Source organism: Geotrypetes seraphini, chromosome 6 (genome assembly GCF_902459505.1).
Source record: "Geotrypetes seraphini chromosome 6, aGeoSer1.1, whole genome shotgun sequence".
Lineage (NCBI taxonomy): Eukaryota > Metazoa > Chordata > Amphibia > Gymnophiona > Dermophiidae > Geotrypetes > Geotrypetes seraphini.
In genome coordinates this window covers 239,583,291-239,603,010 of record NC_047089.1, presented here as the reverse complement: position 1 = coordinate 239,603,010, position 19,720 = coordinate 239,583,291, and the positions used below count along the sequence as shown (strand labels likewise).

Here is a 19,720-nt window from a genome sequence, read left to right as displayed (position 1 = left end):
AGCAGTAGCCCTTCTCCCTTCCTTTTACCTCCCCCCTATCCAGTAGTACTCTTTCCCTGCTCTCCCTGTCCAGCAATAATCCTTTTCCCTTCCTTTTACCTCCCCCTGCCCAGTAGTACTCTTTCCCTGCTCCCCATGTCCAGCAGTAGCCCTTCTCCTTTCATTTTACCTCCCCTCTGTCCAGCACCACCCCTTTCCTGCTCCCCCTGTCCAGCAGAGCCCTTCTCCCTTCCTTTTACCTCCCCCCTGTCCAGTAGTACTCTTTCCCTGCTCCCCCTGTCCAGCAGTAGCCCTTCTCCCTTCCTTTTACCTCCCCCCATCCAGTAGTACTCTTTCCCTGCTCCCCCTGTCCAGCAGTAGCCCTTCTCCCTTCCTTTTACCTCCCCCCTGTCCAGTAGTACTCTTTCCCTGCTCCCCTTGTCCAGCAGTAGCCCTTCTCCCTTCATTTTACCTTCCCTCTGTTCAGCAGCACCCTTTTCCTGCTCCCCCTGACCAGCAGTAGCCCTTCTCCCTTCCTTTTACCTACCCATATTCAAGCTCCCATTTCCCCTTTTACCTTCCTTATTTCCGTCTGGCGCTGGTGGGATTCAGGCTCCGGGGGAGTTGACTTGTGCATTGGGTGCTGACGCACTCTGGTGCATGGCCTCTGCCGGGCCGCAGGGAGCTGGTTTACCCACACTGGATCTGAGGAGCTCGGTGTCTGGGGTTGTCGGTTAGGTGTTCCAGGCCGCGGGAGGAGTGGGTTGTGTCTGGGAGCCGACAGGATAGTGCCTTGGCCTTTGATCGCCTCCAGCTACTTTCCCGCATGTGCAGGTGTTTTGGCGGGCCTTTTCGAGGGTGGGGCAGGGACCCATGCAGTCGGAAGCATGACGCTTGCAGCGTCGCTGAGAGAGGGCGATGGGGAAACCGCCTCAGGCACAGTTCAACTCTACTGTGCATGCGGCGACATGGAGTCACGGATCAGGGATCACGTCCGCATGGAGTTTCAACTGCGCATGTGCACTAAGGGTTTTATTATAGCGGATGGGGGAAGCCTCTGCTTGCCCTGGATCAGTAGCATGGAATGTTGCTACTCTTTGGGATTCCGGAATCTTGCAAATCTTTAGGATTCTGAATGGAATGTTGCTACTCCTTGGATTTTGGCCAGGTATTAGTGACCTGGATTGGCCACCGTGAGAACGGGCTACTGGGCTTGATGGACCATTGATCTGACCCAATAAGGCTATTCTTTTGTTCTTATAGTGCTGCTCTCAACTCTGTAGGGCAGTATATCGTAAACTGTGTGCCGTCCGAGATTCCAGGTGTGCCGTGAAACGCCAAGGAGGAAGAGAGGCGCCGATGCCAGCTGACAACCTACAGGACGTGCCTTTCATGGTGCTTCTCCTTCGCTCCACACGTCTTCCCTTTCATCACCTCTCACTGGTGTTTCAAGGCCTCATGAAAGGGACTTCGCGCATGCATCATCGTGTCACTGTATGCGCACATCTGGATGCCTCATGCCATTGGCCAACACGTTTAGTGTGGTAATGGGTGGCGCTACCAATGCAAAGAACAGCAGGGGAATTAGTAAGCTGCTTTGGTTGTACCTCAGAAAGGTGGCATATCAAATCCATCACACACACCTGTGAAAGGCAGATTATCCTTTCTCTTACAGATGTTTGGAATCTCCATTCATTTGAAAACCAACAAAAATACCGTATATACTTGAATATAAACCAACCCGAATATAAACCAAGGTAACCTTTTTCCCCAAAAAAGAAGAAAAAAAGGTTGACATGAATATAAGCCATGTGTGTGCGCGCGCATGTGGATGTTATATTCAAATGTCGTGTCTTTCTTCCTTCCTACCCTCCCTACCCAACCCCTAATGCCCACTACAGGCCTGCTTGAAGCCCTGGTGGTCTAGCAGTGAAGTGGGGCAGGAGTGATCTTCCTATACTCCTGCCCCATGATAAGCCATGATCAAAATTGCCTGCCGCGAGTTCCCACTGCAGTCTAATGAGATTATAATGGGAACTTGGGGCAGCTATTTTTGATCACGGCTTTCAAGGGGCAGGAGCATAGAGATATCGCTATTGCCCCACTTCATTGCCAGACCACCAGAGCTTTAAAAGATAAGGTCTGCAGCAGTCAGGGAGGCTGGAGGGAGATGGGGGTGGCTTAGTGACAGCCAGGACAGGACGTGGGAAAGATCAGTCCTGTCCTGGCTCACCGCTGGACCACCAGGGCTTCAGGCAACCCCGTGGGAGGCCTGCAACAGGTCCAGTCAGGGGCAGAGGTTAGGTGCAGACCCAAGGACCCGAATATAAACCAAGACCCCATTTTTGGGCCATTATTTTGGTCCAAAAATCTCATTTTATATTTGAGTATATACGGTAATTAATGCATGTCTTGGTCTGGAAGCAATCTGCACAGCAGTGAAATTATGCGTTGTAGGAGACACCAGTGAATTAAGCATTACAGGAAGCAGCTGCTTAAGTGATGCGTGAATTAACAGAGGACTCAACTTTCCTCTTGGATTCACACAGTATAACATGTACTAAAAGACACGTAAATAGTGCCGGAGAGTGAAAGTATTGTTTTAATGGTGCTTTCTCTTTCTTCCTGATTTATGTAATTCAACTGCAGGTGGTTGAACAGAGTCGGAATGGCAGCTGCTGGTTTTGCAGAGAGAGAGCGGATTAAACCGGAACAAGGTACCAAGAAAGTCTTATTGTGACTCTAACCGTAGATGGGTTTGTTGTTTTTTTTAACATTCTTTGAAGTCTCTTACCACTCCAAGGTTTTGGTGTCATGGTGGAACTTTGTTGAGGATATTTAACACTGCTGAAAAAAAAAATGGCTATCTAGAGAAACAGGTGAGCTGGAACAGGCACTTTTACAGGTCAAAATTCAACTAGCAGTGTTCAGTGTTTTTTTTAAGCACTGACTGTAAACAGCTAAATTAGACTTGGAGATTCAGTGATGGACCATGACTCAGCAGACATGCAGTATATTCAACAGAAAGCTAAACCTTAGCACACCAACCCACACACAAGCAGTCCTTATAATTTTACATTACATTAGAGATTTCTATTCTGCCATTGCCTTGCGGTTCAAGGCGGGTTACAAAAGAATTACAAAAAAGGTATTACATGAAAAAGATATCTGGTAATTTCTAGAGGAGATAAGGAGTAGATGAGGTTGCTTTGGGGAATCAGGAAGGTATTAGGGAGTGGTATTGGAAACTGGGAAGGAGCTAGCTGTATTAAGTCGTTTGCAGGAATTTCTTGAATCTCCTAGATGTTGCAGCTGGAGAAGAAGATGAGATTTGAAGAATGGAGGATGGGCGTTTAAACAACAACAGATGAAAGGTAGAAAAAGAAAAACTTAGCTCTGGCGCCAGAACTTCGCTGAAACAAAACCAGCTTCACCGATAGCAAAAAACTTTCTTTTCAATGGCGTTAAGGTTTGCAGCATAATCAACGGCGACAGGCCAGCAGCTCCTCCTACAAGATCTTGTTTCACCAACTGTCCGATAGTTTCTTCATGGATTCAAAACCAATACCAACTTCCATCTGGGCAGCATTTGTTAATAGCGTAAACAGTGGCACAGGACGGCACATCACAGAAATAGAGAGAAACGGATTGACTTCCGAGGGCAGCATTTCCGGGAAGAAATCCAAAACAATTAATAAAAAAAAAGGCACACCACTCAATCTTCTGATTCAAACCTCGAGGCCAGATCGTATTCTGGATGTAGATCCAGCGCTGTTCACATTGATGGAGTTTACGTCTTATATTACCCCTTCTTTCTGGCGCCAGAGCTACGTTTTTATTTTTCTACCTTTAATCGGTTGTTGTTTAAACGCCTTTAAAACTATAGGCTTTTTTGATGAACTAATTGTATAGATAAAATGAAAAACTAAAAAAAGATTATTATCTACTGTGCCCAGTAGTGGGGTTTAAATCTCTCTAGATCCCTACATTCTTTTGGGTGTGAGCATTTTGCCAATGACAAAAACAACGCTAGTTTCAAGTTTCAAGTTTATTAGGTGACTTGATCAATCGCTTATTCAAATATTCTAAGCGATGTACATTTAAAATTTACAATTAAAATTTAAAAAAACAACAACAATATAATACATTACTATACATACAATCTTAAATAATGGATTAAATCTTCTTAATTTAACATTAATAAACATAAGGAAAGGAGGGATGAAATACAATTTTTAAAGTAAAGAAGAAACATTGAGGGAAAATACAAAAGGGATATAGTTAGAACAGGTATAACCAAGTAAAATAATTCATGTAGAGTAAAATTATGTTAAAAAGGCATCTTTAAAAAGAAAGGTTTTTAGTTCAGATTTAAATTTTCCAAGTTCTTTTTCCTCCCGTAAAAATATAGGGAGGGCGTTCCATGTTTGCGGTGCCGTACAAGAAAAAATAAATTGTCTCCTCGTATTGATAGTTTTTAATGATGGAATCGATAGCAGATTTTGTTCACTAGATCGTAAAATTCTCTTTGCAGAGTATGGAATAAGTGCCCTATATAAAAAAGCAGGAGTCTTATTAATCAAGGTTTTAAAGATAATCAAGCATAACTTATAAGTGATTCTGTAATTAACAGGAAGCCAGTGAGCCTCTTTGAGAAGTGGTGTTACATGATCAAATTTTTTAGAATTAGTTATTCATTTTATTGCTGTATTTTGTATAATTTGTAATCGTTTTATTTCATATAATGCAATTCCTTTGAATAAAGAATTGCAGTAATCAGTTTTAGACATCACCAAGGAGTGAATCAATATTGTGAGTGATTTAGGACAAAGAAATTTAGAGATTGAACGAATTTTACGTAACCTATAAAAGGTGATTTTCACAATGTTACTGATATGTTCATGGTAATTAAGTTTATTATCAAAAATTACCCCTAAAATTTTTATATTTTTAACTAATTGCTAGCTTAAAAATCATCAATGATTGCTACGCGATATAATAATTGAGGCTTTTTCTCCACCTTTTTTGATTGAATGTAAGATCTGAGAAATTGAGTCCACTGCTGGTGAGTGACATTTTCATAAAATTGTTGGTTTTATTGTCACTACGATTTATTTATTGAGAGACATTTAAATACCTAAGCGGCGTAAATGCGCATGAGTCGTGTCTATTTCATTTGAAAGGAAGCTCTGGAATGAGAGGGCATAGGATGAGGTTAAGAGGTGATAGGCTCTATAAAAACACCATCAAACGTCTCAGAATAGTACAAAATGCCGCTGTCCGCCTCATTTTCGGCCTCAAAAAATATGACCACGTCAGCCCCTATTACTCCAAACTCCACTGGCTGCAAGAATCTTCTTTAAATTCGCCTGCCTCTGCTTCAGAACCTTAGCAGGCTCTTCTCCAATTTACCTATCTGAGCACATCGAAATTGCAGGCCCCTCTCGTACTCGAAATACCTACCTGTTTTCATTTCCCTCCCCGAAGGGCTGCCTCTACAAAAAATTCCTCGACTGATCCCTAGCATTCCAAGCGGGCAAATGGAACAAATGCCTCTCCACTCTCATCTCCAATTCCCCCCCCTATCAAACTTTCAGGAAGTTAACTAAAACCTACCTTTTTGACAAATTCCTCTGAACATTCTCCTCTCCTCCCTCCTCCTCCTCTGACCTTGACTCTCCCCAGACTCTTTACCGCCGTATGTAACACTTCTACTTGTAACTCTGATGTATGTAACTCATAGCAAACATAACTACTCCGAATATATTACCTACCTGCAAAAATTAACTTCTCCGTAAATGTATCGTCTAAAATGTAAATTCAACTTGATTGAAAATATGCATTATTGGGGGCGGAGCCTAACTTCCACGGGGAGAGCACGCATGTGTTAATGGCTCCTCCACACCGCGCCCGATTATATTAAAAAAGTGCCTTTTTGGGGAAATAAAAATTAAAGCCGCAGCGAAAACCAGCACTGCCTTTACCCGGGAATAGAATGTCGCCTCCGAAACCAACAAAATCGGAGTCTGCCGCACCCGCGCCCCTCGGGGGGAAAAGGCCTAAGCCCGATCCGAGCACGCCGAGCACGCCGGAGAAAATGGCGCCCAAGGGAGAGGAGGCTACACTTGACCTGCTCCTCCGAGAAACACGATCAATCCGATCGATTGTGCAGGAGCAGGTTGAAGAAACTAAACTGATTAGAGGGGAGATAGAAGCGCTAAATTCCCAGTTTGTAGATGCGCGCCACCATCTTGATGCCCTGGAAGAAAAAACGGCGAATTTGCAGTCTACACAAGCCATGGTAAATACGCATGCAAAACTGATTACCAACCTGCAAAGAGATATTGAGGACCTTTCTAATCGCAGCAGGAGATCCAATCTGAGGATTATTGGACTACCGGAATCGACAGAGGGCTCTGATATGATTATCTTCCTGTCTGATTTCCTGCCTAAAATGCTAGGTCTAACCTTCTCTCCAGCACTGGAAATTGAACGTGCTCACCGCGTGCCCTCCCATCTCTCTGCACATGCTACTGCTCCTCGTCCCATAGTGGCCAAACTGCTTAGATTTCAACACACTCTACAGATTCTCACAGCTGCAAAAGCCAAACCCCAACTGCTTTACCAGGGCAAGAAGTTCTTCATTGTGCCTGATCTGGCTAAAACTACAGCATTAAAAAGAAAGGCTTTTTTATCTCACCGCCAGGAGCTTAAAGACATAGGTGCCAAGTACGGACTGATGTACCCGGCCAGAATGAAAGTCACCTACAACAATCACACCACTTCATATACTGAGCCGGATGATTTAGTTGCTTTCCTTGATTCTTTGAAAATGCGCTGAAGAGGAAGGCTGCTGCTGGTTAATTTGTTTTTTCCCCTTCACAGTTACAAGTGTATTTACCTGTTTCTTTGACAGGCACATCTTTTTCATGTTTCTGATAATATATGGGTGGGAGGTTTGCTAGTTGTCTCATCTGTGCTTGTTCCCTGTGCCCATAGGTGCACCCTTGAATTGTTATATTGTACGCATGGCAATGGAGTCCATTTTGACTGCATTACATGCTGATATTTCTAGCTGTCTCTCTTTTTTCTCTTTTCTTTCTCTGTTTTTCCCTTTTCTATTTTCTGACAGGAGTGTCCTTTATTTTTTTCATTATTATTATGCTGAATTTGTGCTTCTTCTGAGCATGGATAGTCTCTTCTGTATTATAATATTACATTTTGTGACCTATGACTGACCTACATGTTTTTTCTTTTAATGTGAACGGTTTGAACCACCCTATTAAAAGAAAAAAGATAACCAATTACGTTTCCAGTAAACACCCTGATGTTATATTTCTACAGGAGACCCACCTCACACCTGCTGCCGCTATGAAATTCCAAATTAAAGGATACTCCACTCATATATACTCACCTGCCACTCAGCGTAAAAAAAATGGAGTGTCAATATTTCTTAATGATAAACTTTCTCCTACTATTCACTCCTCTAAAACTGATACAGAGGGCAGATGGTGTTTGATTCATGCTGCGTTGCACTCGGTGGATTTTGTATTTCTTAATATCTATGCTCCAGTTTTAGATCATCCGGAATTTTTTCAAGATCTTCAGATGGAGTTGATGGGACATGCATCCTGCTCCTTAATACTAGGGGGCGACTTTAATCAAGTTCAGGATGTTTATACCGATAGATCTTCGTCCTGTAAACCTTCAAAATCCAGGTCCTTCGCAGCCCTACAGGCCCTTAAAGACACCTATTCACTAGTGGACCCCTGGCGATTGCTCAATCCGAAGGGTAGGGAGTATTCTCATTTTTCACCGCCGCATAATACATACACAAGAATAGACTTCTTTCTTCTATCCTCTTCTCTAACTCATGACCTCACAAACACCATTATTCACCCGATCTCTCTCACAGATCATGCACCCATTTCTCTACATCTACTTCTCTCGGCACCCCGCAAAGATTCTCCTTCTTGGAGACTGAATAACACTTTACTTTTAGATACGGAAATAGCTGAAAAAATAAAATCAATTACCACCGAATTCTTTGAACTTAACTCTAAAGATCCTGAGGTTTGTCCTGCCATTGTTTGGGAGGTGTACAAAGCTACCCTTAGAGGTGAATTAATCAAAATTTCATCCTGGAAAAAGAAAAAATCCATGCAGAAAGAGAAGGAATTGGAATCCTCTATTAAAATGTTAGAATTACAACATATGTCTGATCACTTATATGATCCGGCCATGCATCAGCGTATCCAAAACCTTAAATATGAATATAACACCTTGATGTCCCATAACGCTAGGAGAGATATTTTTATTTCAACCTCGGGCCACTACTTAGGTGACAATTTGATGGGTCGTCCACTGGCCAGATATCTTAAAACTAAATCTAAACGCTTGCATATTACAGCTGTTCAAGACTCATCGGGGCTGATGGTTAAGACTAAATCTCTGATTTCCTCTCAATTTGAACAATTCTATACCACTTTGTATAAATCCGAACACTTAGTCTCTGACTCTGAGATAGATTCTTTCCTAGCTCCCTTGGATCACCCATCTTTATCAGAATCTGTAAAATTGGAATTAGACTCTCCTATTACTATACCTGAAATAGAAGCAGCAATTTTATCTCTGCCTAACGGCAAAGCACCAGGCCCAGATGGCTTCACTAATGAATTCTTTAAACAATTTCGGACTCTCCTGGCCCCTTATCTGCATACTTATTACGAATTTCTTCATTCTACCCCAGAAAAACAATTTAATTTTACCGAGGCCACTATTGTGGTTATTCCCAAACCTGACAGGGATCCCACTTTGGTTAAAAATTTTCGCCCCATCTCTCTTCTTAACTTAGATTATAAAATTATGGCAAAACTCCTTTCCCTGAGACTTAATAAAGCAATCCCTTCTCTAATCCATAAGGATCAAGTAGGATTTATTAAACAGAGATTTATCGGTGATAATTTACGTCTTTTTCACCACATTAATGCCCACGCTAAAACCCTCCCGGATCCTGTAATTGGCCTTGCTATTGATGCTGAAAAGGCCTTCGACCGCGTCGAATGGCCTTTTCTCTTTCGAATCATGAAGTGGTACAATTTTGGTACCTCCTTCACGTCATGGGTTGAAACCTTGTACCGACAACCCACAGCTCGCATTCTAATCAACAATTCTCTTTCTAATAAGTTTCCACTTCATAGAGGTACTCGTCAAGGATGCCCACTTTCTCCCCTATTATTTAATTTAGCTCTAGAACCACTCCTTTCGGCCATTCGTCAATGTTCCTTAATTAAAGGCATCTCCACTTCCTCTCGTCACGTCAAGTTAGCGGCCTATGCCGATGATGTTCTCCTCTTCATCCGAGACCCTACTAATTCCCTTCCTGCTCTTGTTGACATTGTCTCTCAATACTCCCTGCTCTCTGGATACTCAGTTAATTGGGAAAAATCAGAGATCTTCCCTCTTAACGATCATATCTCTCCATCGGATCTCGCTCAATTCCCTTTCCCTTGGTCACGTGGGGCTGTGAAGTACCTGGGTGTCTTAATACATAAAGATCCAATTTATGCTCAAGATCTCAACCTGACTAAAATTAAAAATTTAGTTTTGAACACGACATCCCGATGGTCCCCACTCTATTTGTCTTGGTGGGGCAGGATTGCTTCCATCAAAATGACTCTCGCCCCACAGATAAATTACACCCTTTCGATGCTCCCATTTTTATGTAGGAAGACATTTTTTCAATGGCTAGATAAAAAAATTTCTGAATTTGTTTGGAATAAGAAAAAGCCCCGTATTGCACTCACTAAATTAAAAGCCTCCAGAATACATGGCGGTTTAAACCTACCTGATTTTTATTTTTATTATGTAGCATCATTGGCCAAATACGGAGCATATTGGATCACTGACCCTTGTCCCCAAGATCCTCCAACCTGGTTTGAAATGGAGCGATTTCTCTGTACACCATTACATGTTTCCTGTTTGGCAACTATACCTGTTCCTCGAAATTTGAGAGGATACTCTCTGTTGAGTGCAACGCAGCATGCCCTTCATCTATTAGATGCAATCGCAGAAATTTCAATTAAAGACAGTCCATTCATGTGTATCTGGAATAATCCCAAACTCCAACATAATGGAAAATCAATCTCATGGAAACGTTGGCAGAGGTCTGGGTTGTGGTTTCCTCATCAAATAATTAATCAATCCTCCATTGTTCCCTTTAACATACTCTGCTCCACTTACTCGCTACCCCACTCTACAGCTTCTCAATGGCTTATTCTCACTGGAGCGTTGTCTTCTTTGTCTCTACGATTTGACTTTGAATCATCCATTCACACTATACGCCACTGGTCTTCACTGGCTATACTAAACGGTAAAGCAATCTCCTTATTTTACAGCATACTAAGAGACAATTCCTTTATTTTTTCTTCCAATTCTATGAAACACTGGGAATCCATGCTAACGACCCCTCTTACGGATGTTGACTGGGATCTCTTTTGGTCTTCGACAAACCGTCCTCTCCTGTCCTCCAGAGTTTCACAGTCAATGTTCTTCGTCATGTGGAATGCAGTATGGACTCCTTTTAGGATGTGGAAGGCTAACCTCAAACAAGACTCTGTATGCTGGAACTGTATGAAAGAGACCGGAACCTTGGATCACATGCTTTTCCACTGTACTCCAGTTCGATCCTTCTGGGCTCGCATTTGGGTCACTATAAAACGTATCACCAACTGCTCAGATGAAATTTCCTTAGACATTATTATTCTTCGTTCTCAACACCCATGTTTTACTTTGTCAAACTGTCCTCCCAAACTCATAGATACTATGTTTGTGACTGCCATTATGCATATCTTAAAAAACTGGAAATCCTCTTCCTTATTGGACTATACTTTTTGGTGGAATTCTTTGAGTATGTACCATAAATATGAATCATATGCATATGAGAAGAAAAACATTGCTCGCTTTTCCATGAACATGGTACGATGTAATTCTCCCTGGAAATTCTTAGATTTTTATGTTCGTTCTGTTTCATAGACACTCCTGTCTCCTTCTTCCTCTTCTTGTCTTCCTTCCTCCATTCTTTTCTTTCCTTTTTCTTCCCTCCTTTTCTCTCTTTCCTTCTTGTTCTCTTATTGGCGGTTCAAGTATTATGAACTTCTTAAAAAGTTTTGACACGACTATAGTTAATTGCAATTGAAGTTGTACTATATTAAGTGCTTTAGACTTGATGTCCTGATTTTGAACATGTATTTTAAACGTGTATTTGGACCTGTACTTGGACTGTAACTTTTCACAAACATTAATAAAAAACATTGAACTAAAAAAAAAAAAAAAGAAAATATGCATTATCTAAAATATTAATGTAACATTAACGAAATTGTATCTTCGCTGTAATTGTACAGTCTCTTCTTCTGTTAACCGCATAGAACTTCCATGGTAATGCGGTATACAAGAATAAAGTTGTTATTATTATTATTATTATTAATCTGAGGAAATACTTTTTTACCGAAAGGGTGGTAGATGCGTGGAAGAGTCTTCCGGAAGAGGTGATGGAGACAGAGACTGTGTCTGAATTCAAGAGGGCCTGGAATAGGCACGTGGGATCTCTCAGGGAGAGAAAGAGATAATGGTTACTGCGGATGGGCAGCTCTATGACCTCACAATGCAAGTGTAAAGAGCCTTAGCCTATAGGAAGAAGAGATGCAAATGTTAAGAGCCTTAGCCAATAGGGAGAGGAGGAGATAGTGAGTGCTCTGGATGAGCCTTTTGGCCTTTATCTGCCATCATGTTTCTATGTACAAAAATAGGAGGGGGTCTTGAAGGTAAAGAGGCGTAGAGAACATGAGAAGGGGAAGATTGAAGACATGTACGGAGGTTTCGAGAGAAATGGCAGGAGGAAATGTGTGAGCACTTTGTGTCTGCATGATTTTTCTACAGCAACTCAAGAAGAAACACGGTCTGACCTTCACCGTGTATTTTCAATTTTCTTGTAGGTCAAAATGAGCTCTAAATGGTGCATTAAGCAGAATGAAATGGAATTCACCAGAAGCTCAATAGATTTTTATAGCGTAACTTTAACTACCAAATGTTCTGATTTGAGATGGAGGAGCATTCATGTTCAGACTGTAATATTATCAAACCAAATGTGAAATCTTTGAAACGCTTAGTATTATTCTTTTCTGACATTTGATTAAAAAAAAAGCTCTTGCCTAATTGGACAGGGTCAGTAGCAAGGTTCTGTCCTGCTGTCGGAGTGGAGGGCCTCCTCGTGGCCCAGCTCCATCATGACATGTTAACTTCTGACAAGGTAGGATGCGTTCTTAGGGTTACCAGACGTCCGGGAAAACCCAGACATGTGCTCTTTTTAGAGGACTGTCTGGGTTCCCAGACGGGACTTTCCAAAACCCGGCAGCCTGTCTGGGATCTGAAAAGCTCCAAGCTCCAAGCTCCAGCCGTGTCTGGAGGGCTTTCAACAAGCATCGGCGGATGACGTCGTATGCATCCGCACACGCTGGAGGCCCTCCAGACGCGGCCTGTAGGTTGGGAAAAAGAGAAGCGGCTTTAGGGGGGCGGGGCTGGAGGTGGAATGGGGCAGGGCTGCGGCAGAACAAGGCGGGGCCATGCATACAGGTTTATCCATCTTTAAATCTGGTAACCCTAAGCATTCTGAGACTCTTAACTGGGACATGCTAGAAGGCGATGTTCTCTAACTTTATCGTTGGACGTGTCTCTTTTTTAGAATACTGGAGTGAAAGTGATCAGGAAGAAGCAGACACTCCTTCTGCACCTAAGCAAGACAGCCCGCCACCTCCTTATGACACTTACCCACGGCCTCCCTCGGTAAGCCCTTTGTTTGAAAACACACTGCCTTGAGATGGTTACAAATAGAGAATATAAGCATGATTTTAGACAGGCCTTCCAGGTAGGCCTTCCAAGTCTACACGTTCATGATTTGCAGAGCAGGTTCCAGAAAGTTCATTGAAGGTAGAGCCTTTTGTAAAATGCCTCTGAAGTTGCAGGAAAAATGCATGTAAAAAGTCAGCCAATTTTTCAAATATAAGGGCTCGTATAAATCAACTTCCCAGGACCACAGCGATACCACTCAGGGCTCGATTACTCTCGTAGCCCTAAAGCTTTAAGTATCCAATCGTCACTGGTCCTGGGAAGTTGGTTTGTATGAGCTCTTATATTATTTGAAAAATTAACTCCATTAAGTTTAAGGGCTTTTAATATTATACAGTATACCCTCATGAATTTGTGGTTCCGAATTTGAGGACTTAGTAATTCGCGTTTTGGGGTTGTTTTTTTTAACCCTCCTCCCTGCGCCTGTCTATCTGACGCTCGTCTCCAGCCTCTCCTCCTTCAACGACGCAGGCGCCTCGCCACCTCCCCTACGCTCAAACCAAAATCGGCTTATACTTCCCCGGCACGGTGCTTGATGTCAGCAGCTACCGGCCCCGCCTCCCTATCCCAGTCTGTAGCGCACGGCCAAGGGAGTGAGCGCTGTCTCCCTCTGCGAAGCCGCAGGGTGGGTATGTCTTCCTGTTCTGAGAGAGGAAGGGGGTGGGGTGAGCCGAAAAGGATTAAAGCTGTCAGACAGCAAGGCTTAGCAGTAGCTTTCAAGGATGGCAATATATGGAAAATTACACTCCACATATGGGTCTGGGTAAACCAGAATCCTACTTATTTTTTTAAACCAGGATTTCAATACTGTTACATGGGAATCCGCATTCCCTCGCTTAGTTTATTAATGCCTCCCCCCTCCCCCAATGGCTCACGCGGTTCCAAACGGGAGGGGAATGACGATTACAGTACTCTTCCGATATTCATGGTTTTTCAACATTCGCGGTGACTCAGAGAACGTAACCCTTGCGAATTTCAGGGGAGTACTGTAGTCCTGCTGGTGGTGAAGTGTTGTAAAAAGTCAGCGGCGTGTCCAGCAGGAACAGCTCTTTGACAAAGGAACATGTTCCGAAATAGGTGTGCCATTAGCGGCTTGAACGTGTGCACGACTTTACTCGCACGTAATTAAAATCATTGAAAAAGGAGTTGAAAACTTACTCATTTGTATGAGCTTTTTGTCTAGAGCGAAATGCTGTGAAATATTCCTCTTTGTGAGGTTTTAGGTTTGAAATTTTAGAAGAGGGAATGATGGAGGCGGGTTGGTACATAGACGAAAGCGTGCGAGACAAAGACGCGCCAACAGTGGCGCGCAGGAAGTCAAGGCGCTGGATTTAAACAGTATTTTAAAGCGCTCCGAGGGGGTGTGTAGAGGGAAAACACCCCCACACGCTTTACTTAGAACTGTTGGCACTCCCGTTAGGGGGTGTTGGGGGGAACTCCCCATTATAGAGGGAACAGCCATTTTCCCTCTTTTTTTAGGGAAAAATTACAGTTTCCTCTGTAATAGGAGGGTTCCCCCCACCCCCAATGGGAGCGCCAAGTTCTAAGTAAAGTGGGGCCCTACACACCCCTCCCTCGTAGCGCTTTAAAATACTGTTTAAATCCAGTGCACAGACATCCTGCGCTCGATTGTCTTGCGCGCTTTTGACCCGTCACCAGTAGGGTTACTTGTTGCAGTTTGTTTTGTTGTGAAGATGATGTGAAATATTCTGGGTTTGTTTTACTGTAACCCACCTAGGTTGGTAGGCGGAAAAGAAATTTTTAAAAAAATAAATAAATAAACATATAGTGGAACCTTGGTTTACGAGCATAATTCGTTCCAGAAGCACGCTCTTAAACCAAAACACTCGTATATCAAAGCAACTTTTCCCATAAGAGTTAGTGTAAACTTGAACAATTCGTTCCACATCCCCAAAAACTTAATTACCGTGAGGGACGCCTCCACCGCTGCCTCTGCCACAGACCCATCCACGTGGCTCCTCCAATTCTCCTCCTCTGCTGCTGTTCGCTGCCTCTCACTGCGGGTGGTGCTGGCTAAGCAAACGCCACTGCCGCCGCCACAGAGCCCGACTGGACGCTGCGCACCCCCCCCCCCCCCCCGGATGCCACTACCCCCTCTGCTGGGACTCTCAAGTGCTGGCTCACTCCTGCCGGACGCACCACGACTCCTATGCTCCACCCGAGGCCACCGGTGCTGCTATCACCTCTTCCCCCCCCTCCCCGATTGGCTCTGTCCTTACCCCTACACCACCTGTGATAGAAAGTGCCTGCCGCCGGTCTGCTGCTAAGCCTTGAGCATCTGCGCATGCTCAGGCCTTCGGGATCTCACCCTCTCCGAAATTCTCATGAGATTCTCATGAGTATCGGCTCAGACTACCAAGACTAGGGTTACCAGATGTTCGGGACCGAAAATCTGGACCCCTGGCTCCTCCCCCGGGCCCGTCCCCTTCTGCCACGAGCCCCGCCCCCCCTCAACCCGGTCGGGAGGACATCTGCGCATGCGCTGGTGCGACACGATGATGTCGCACACATGCCCGCATGTGCGTGACGTCACTGCGTTCCATGCGCAGTTGCCCTCCCGACAATCGCTGCTACCTGGAGAGCTTTTCAAATCCCGGACAAAGTGCTGGGTTTTGAAAAGCCATCCGGACCCCCCCAAGACATGCCTTCGAAAAGAAGGACATGTCCGGGGAACTCCGGACGTCTGGTAACCCCCAACCAAGGCATGATAAATATCTGGTTAGTGCTGTGACGGTCGTTGAGTAGAGCCGGTTCTTAAATGGTTAATGACGATATTCTATTTATTAACGGGTCAGCAGTGGCGTAGCGAGGGAGTTTGGCGCCCAGGGTGGTGGCATCCGGTATTGCCGTGCCATGCACCTCCCACTCTTCCTTGCCGCTTGAGCACCCCCACAAATCTTCCCCGCCGCTTAAGCATCTGAATTAGAGGTCTGCACGGGAACGGGGATCGCGGGAATCCTGCGGGTCCCGCAGGGTTCCCGCGGGAATCCCCCCTAACCCACGGGACTCCCATGGGGACCCCCCTCTGGCCCACGGAACTCCCACGGGGACCCCCCTCTAGCCAACGGGACTCCCACAGGGATGGAAGGCTTTGGAAGCAGGGTTCGTCCATATTATATAATGGACACGTCAGCCTTAGTAAAAGAGGGGGTTTATAAGTTAATTACCTGAACAGAAAACAAAAAATGGGTTCCACCAAAGAGATTCCACAAGGAAAACAGCAGCGCAAGCACAAAAGAAACTGTGGAATTGATGATCCTGTCAGAAGTAATTGTTGCTTTTTATGGGGACGGGCGGGGATGGAGGTAATTCCTTGCGGGAATGGGTGGGGACGGAGAGGATCCTGACGGGGACAGGTGGGGACAGAGAGGATCCTGGCGGGGACGGGTGGGGACGGAGAGGATCCTGGCGGGGACAGATGGGGACGGAGAGGATCCTGGCGGGGACGGGTGGGGACGCAGAGGATCCTGGCGGGGACGGGTGGGGACGGAGAGGATCCTGGCGGGGACGGGTGGGGACAGAGAGGATCCTGGCGGGGACGGGTGGGGACGCAGAGGATCCTGGCGGGGACGGATGGGGACAGAGAGGATCCTGGCGGGGACGGGTGGGGACGGAGAGGATCCTGGCGGGGATGGAGAGGATCCTGGCGGGGACGGGTGGGGACGGAGAGGATCCTGGCGGGGACGGGTGGGGATGGAGAGGATCCTGGCGGTGACGGGCAGGGATGGGTGGGATTTCTGTCCCCGTGCAACTCTCTAATCTGAATATCGGGCCTAAAATATGTAACTTTAGCCCAGTGGTACCATTTTGATTCACTATTTATCTTGAAACGTATGTATTCTTAGTTCCAAAGTGGTTCACTTTAAATAACTCTTCTGGCTTATGCTGCACAATTCTTCCCTCAGGGCTTAGGCTTGGCTTGTGGTAAGGTCAGGTTGGGTTGAAAGCGCATTCCACCCGAGAACTAACCACGCTTCTTATTGGTTACAGATGAGTTGCACAAGTCCCTTCATTGAACCAAAGCACAGTAGACTGTCATCCACAGAGACGTCGCAGTCCTCACACGAGGAGCACCATCAGGAAGCGGCAGAGAGCGCCGCCGGATCGCCGGCACGCAAAACTGCCAGTCAGCGCCGCTCCTGGCAGGATTTAATTGAAACACCGCTGACCAGTTCGGGACTGCATTACCTCCAGACTTCACCGCTCGAGGACTCGGTGTTCTCCGATTCCGCGGTCATCTCGCCAGATCACAGGCGGCAGTCGACCCTTCCGACGCAGAAGTGCCACCTGCAGGATCACTACGGGCCGTATCCGTTGGTGGAGGGTGAAAGAGTGCAGGCGTTGAACAGCGGGGGCGGGGGTAAACCTCGCAGCTTCACCTTACCCCGGGATGGGGGTTTCAATCACTGCAGTCGGAACTCTTCAGTTAGCGCCTCTGAACGGCAGCAAACAGTTCAGAAAAAGGAAGTAACGGAAGAGGAAGAGGAGGAAGAGGAAGAGGCAGCAGAAACAGAAGATCTTTCGAGTACGTATTACGCTTTTTATGGCTAATAATATCCTGAGTGTTATTCAGCACATTATAGAGACGGTTCAGGTAGGTTCCCTTTGATAATTTGCTTGATACATTGAAGGTGGACCATCAACCTATCCATAAGTTTCCAAGTTTATTATATAATTTGATTAATCGCCTATTCCAAGTTCTAGGCGATGTACAATTGCTAAAATAGCCAAATATGGGTAACAAATCACACAACTGTAGAGGAGTGAGGTATAAGATAGGATATGTATTCCTAAATGGAGAAAGACCTCAGTTTCTTCCAGTGAAAGAAAGCAATCACCTGGAGGATCTCTATGTCTGCCGTATACAACTTTAAGCAGCATAGGAAAAAACATCCCTGGTCAAAAACTCCATTGTAAAATAATATCTGAAAAACTGTTAGCATACAGTCCAGAACATCACAAATCACTTATCTTTTTGCTTCACTGTCCTCCAGGTGGAAATAGAATCCAAACAGTTCAATCAATGTCCCCACGTTAACTTTCTTCTATATGTGGGAACAGATATTTTTGAGACTCCCGACAGGCCCTGTTTCGCTGTTAGAACGCTGCATCAGGGGAGGTCTTTTGAAATAATGAGCTACCGCTTCACAGATTCACTAAAAAGAAAAAAGAATCTGTGAATCTGTGAAGCGGTAGCTCATTATTTCAAAAGACCTCCCCTGATGCAGCGTTCTAACAGCGAAACAGGGCCTGTCGGGAGTCTCAAAAATATCTGTTCCCACATATAGAAGAAAGTTAACGTGGGGACATTGATTGAACTGTTTGGATTCTATTTCCACCTGGAGGACAGTGAAGCAAAAAGATAAGTGATTTGTGATGTTCTGGACTGTATGCTAACAGTTTTTCAGATATTATTTTACAATGGAGTTTTTGACCAGGGATGTTTTTTCCTATGCTGCTTAAAGTTGTATACGGCAGACATAGAGATCCTCCAGGTGATTGCTTTCTTTCACTGGAAGAAACTGAGGTCTTTCTCCATTTAGGAATACATATCCTATCTTATACCTCACTCCTCTACAGTAGTGGATATAAATTGGAATACTTTTTGTGGATTTTTAAATATATTCCTCTTGCTATTTTTGGATTAACAAATCACACAGACATAAATCTAAACATATTAAAATGACAAATACAAACATTCCTTTACAAAGTTTGAATTACTTAAATTAAGTGACATACAATATCAAAATAAAAGGGAAAAATTATTAAGGGATTACAATCAATTTTTAATTCAATATATTTAAGGTAAAAACATTAGGAGGGGAAACACGTATAGTTCGCAATGACATATAAGATAAGAAGAAAAAAAAAAAAAAAGACAAAAGCATTATGTTTATTCACCGAAAGCATCTTTAAAGAGAAAACTCTTAAGTTTGGTCTTGAATTTGTCCAAATTCTTTTCCTCTCTTATATATAATGGGAGATCATTCCAGGACTGAGGAGCGGTTATAGAAAAAATAGTGTTTTGTTTGGGAAGGCCCAAGGGCTTCATCCTAGGCCCCAGCGGAGTCCTGCGGCACGAGCTCTCACCAGCTCCCGACTCCCCCTCTGGGCCCTGTACTTTTAAATCTTCAGTCACTCGCCACGCAGCGTCAACGAGCAGGCCTGCCCCCAGAAGTAGAATGAAGGTTCCGGGGCAGGCCTGCCCAAAGATTTAAAAGAACAGCATCATGAGGAGGTGGGTGGGGGGGAGAAGAGCCATGATTGACCGGTGACCGCCAAGCTACTATGGGGAGTCTGTGGCCCCTCCCATTCCAACGCCCAAGAACCTATCAGGGATTTTGAACCTTGCTCCATTACTTATTGATTCTTCCTTAATTTGACCCAAAGTAAAAGCTCTCAGTAAACAGCTTAGAAACCAAAGGTTACAGGCCCCTCCCCCAAAGAAAAGATTCCTTTTTATTCGACTACTCTAGGAACCTTTATACTAAGATACAACAAAATCTGGGCTTAGCATATTCTAACGTTGGACTAAGCCTAGATTAAATGCACCGTTTTTGTAGACCTTTTTCTTTTTCAGTGTTTGAAGGTTGTACGCTAATGTCCCTATGTGATAACTACTGAAAATTAACGCAGGAGCACTTAAGAGGCTGATTCTGTTAATGGCGCCTAACTTGTAGGTGCGGTTGTCTTTCGATCACTAGGTGTCTTTTACAGAATCAAGCTTAGCGGCACTTAGGCGTGCTTAGAGGGTCGTTATATTAAGCCGGAGTTTTCCTGGACTAATTAACCGGCACCTCACACAGATGCTTAACGA

The 19,720-nt window shown here is 44.5% G+C and overlaps 1 protein-coding gene across 6 annotated transcripts in view; it reads left to right on the top strand.

The window, feature by feature from the left end:
* CNKSR2 (connector enhancer of kinase suppressor of Ras 2) overlaps window positions 1-19,720 on the top strand; it is a 546,461-nt gene that overhangs the window by 456,618 nt on the left and 70,123 nt on the right. For all 6 annotated transcript variants that reach the window (XM_033948517.1, XM_033948514.1, XM_033948515.1 and 3 more), the window contains 3 exons: window positions 2,629-2,696; window positions 12,719-12,819; window positions 16,894-17,428. In XM_033948517.1, the coding sequence (XP_033804408.1) occupies window positions 2,629-2,696; window positions 12,719-12,819; window positions 16,894-17,428 (704 nt within the window). The remainder of the gene's footprint in view (window positions 1-2,628; window positions 2,697-12,718; window positions 12,820-16,893; window positions 17,429-19,720) is intronic.